The sequence below is a fragment of the Rhipicephalus sanguineus genome, chromosome 4 (assembly GCF_013339695.2).
Source record: "Rhipicephalus sanguineus isolate Rsan-2018 chromosome 4, BIME_Rsan_1.4, whole genome shotgun sequence".
NCBI lineage: Eukaryota > Metazoa > Arthropoda > Arachnida > Ixodida > Ixodidae > Rhipicephalus > Rhipicephalus sanguineus.
The window spans coordinates 155,929,314-155,932,167 of NC_051179.1; the positions used below are offsets into that span (position 1 = coordinate 155,929,314).

At 52.0% G+C, this 2,854-nt stretch overlaps 1 protein-coding gene across 1 annotated transcript; it reads left to right on the forward strand.

Annotated features, from left to right (window-relative positions):
• The first annotated feature begins 1,825 nt into the window (after positions 1 to 1,825).
• On the forward strand, positions 1,826 to 2,854 carry LOC119391772 (nucleolar and coiled-body phosphoprotein 1). Its single transcript, XM_037659422.1, has one exon. The coding sequence runs from the start codon at positions 1,826 to 1,828 to the stop codon at positions 2,852 to 2,854; it is 1,029 nt and encodes a 342-aa protein (XP_037515350.1).

Genomic DNA, 2,854 nt, shown 5'->3' on the forward strand with positions numbered 1-2,854 from the left:
AGGCACCTGTAACTGGATGCCAGCCATGCGGCAAGGCTCGTTGCAAGGTGTGCAAACACATACAGACAACCAACTTTGTTGAAAGCACACATTCCAATTTCAAATACTCTCTTCACTCAAACCTTAACTGTGACAGCTCTAATGTAGTATAACTTCTCGAGTGCGGAGCATACAGTATTCAATACATAGGTCAGACAGACACGGCCTTCCGCACCCGCTTTAATAACCATCGTTCCCATGTTAATTCGCTTCCGCATCTTCCTCTGTCTCAGCATATAAATTCCGAAAACCACCCACTTGATTCCATCAAGTTTACACTCCTGCAAAGTGGTTTCTCCAGTACAAGGGAGCGTGAACAGCGCGAATCATATATGATTTATAAATTTATACATTGAAGGCTGGCCTAAACATCAATCCGGGCATACTGTCTTTAATTCGTGCTCTGGAAGATTCAAGTTAATAATAATCTTAACTCAAGATCTCTCTTTTTTATATATTTTCTTATTATTTTTTATTTTTTATTCTCTTTTTATTATAGTTTATTTTATTATTTTTCCGGACATCGCTTCAGGAGCACGCTGTCGGACATACAGCATGCTCACACGCGTTACAATCTTATTCCAATTTTCCAATTTTCTTCATAAGCATTAACTGGAGCCACAAACGGGAGATCGTGACCACCTGTTTTTTAGTAATGCGCCTTTGCACACTCTTCCCGGACTTTTACTAAGCTTTTTGAGTTGACTGACTTTAAGCGCTTATCCCTTCTTGTGAAGCTTCATCCCCTCACAGGCTTCAGGAGCAAATGTGGAGTGGGGGGGGGTGCCGAAGACGTGAGGAGTGACAATGGGCTGGAGGAATGCACCCCTGTTGTGTTGGGGCTTCAAAGCATTGGAACTCGACTAGTGACTACAGGAATGTACCTCACCGGGACGATCTTTGGATATCAACGTAGTTCTTGTTTTCTTTCTTTTTTCAGGAAACACGTGTGTTTCGTCGGCCAAAGTATGTGCACGTGGGGTGTTGACGATTTTTTTTTCTTTTTTTTGTTCTCCAAAAAACACGTGTTATTCTTATGTCAGTCAAAGTACGTGCACAAGCGTATTCGCGACTCTTTTTCGTCAGGTTTCTTGCTTCTCTCTCTCCTGTTTTCTTTTTTTTTCTGTATGTACTTTTTCTTAACCTTTTTTTTCTCTCTCTCGGCTCGGAGAAGGATGATATAAAAGCGCATCCAAGCCTGGTAACGGCTCCCGTACTCGTCGGCCGTCCCACCGCGGCCATGCGTGCGCTTCGGCGTCTGTGACGGACTTGTGCCCGGACTTTGACGCTGTGTTGCCTGTGCACCGGCTCATGTTTTCTTTTCCCCGACAGCTCTGTTTTTTTAACCGTAATTTTATTACCCCGCTGTCAGGAACTGTTTACGATTGCGTGACACCGTGACCGCGTGTACCGCCGCGCATAACAGTACCGCGAACACTTGAGGTTACACTGTTTTTAATCAAACTGTTTCATATACTTTTTAGTGCTCCGATTCAGTGGTGTTTTGTGATTTACTGTGTGGTGAACGAGTCATCATGAGCACCGGACAATACACCGCCTCAACCGAATCGATTCAACAAGCGGCCCTCGCCGCCCAAATCACCGCGGCAACGGCGGGAAGACATGACCCTTTCCCGCCACCGCCCGCGGACCCTGCTCGACGTTCGACTCGTGACGGGCATCGCCGCAGTGCCAGCACATCGCTGATCAACTTCGTCAGCCTATCCCCCCTCACTGCCGCGGCCATCCGGGCGCACGATCTTAAGCAAAAGGTGCATATGACCGCATGAGGCAGTGGCTTGCATTTAAAGCCCCCATTCCGGGATGGCCACAACAGCCGCACTCTGCGCCAGTCGTCGACACGGCAGGCCAACCCACACAGGCTCAGAACATCGTGGCAGCAGCCCTGGTGTCCACGGCGCAAGCGGGCATCCCAAAGGAACCGGTGGACTTTCCCCTACCTCCTGGCTCCGACGAGGAAGGGGACATGGATCTGTCCCACACACGCAAAAGGAACCGCGACGATGACAGCAGCGACGAAGAACAGATGGCGCTGAAGAAGCTGCCAGTCCCTCTATCGAGTCCGGAGAACCATGATGAGGACAAGGCCAAGAGCAGTGACCTCTCGGCGCAAAGTGGAGGCTCCACGGCCTGCCCACCCACTGCCAGGAGCTTAGATGGTGCCTCATCTGCAACCACCGCTTCGACCAGCGAGGCCCACGAGGGTGCCGCTCAGACGGCACCGACTAGCCTCCCGCCCGTCGAATCAGGTGGTGCAGCTACAGCGGAGGACAGCAGCTCAGACACCACTGCCCTGCTGGCCAGATCCACCCTGACCGCTACGCAGGACCTTACTGCGTCCGATGGTGATGACATGGAGGAGGACATCGAGGCTGAAGACTGTGCTGCCAAGCGGAAAGGCACCAAGGCGGCCCCACCAACTGCGGCGGACTTCCTCAAGACTGCAAAAGCGAGAGCCCCGGCTCGAAAGGCCAAAAAGAGAAGTAAGAAGGTCAAGAAGGCGACTCGTCAACAGCAAGCACCTGCAACACAAGGTGCTACTGACAGCCCCTCCTCCCAGCCTCCCTACTCCCCTCCCGCCGGAGCCAAAGCTGCGAACAGCAGCAAAGACACAACTCCCGCTGCCCCTCCCCCACCAGCCGAGGAATACTTCAAGGAGGTCTGCAGCAAGGCAGCTAGCCGCCGGGCCAGAAAACTCGCGTCTGCTGCACTGCCTGTGGACTCTGCAGTTGTCGGCACGGTGCTCTTCAAGCCATCTGGCCCAGGGGCTCTTCCCAGGGCTCCCCCCGGCTGA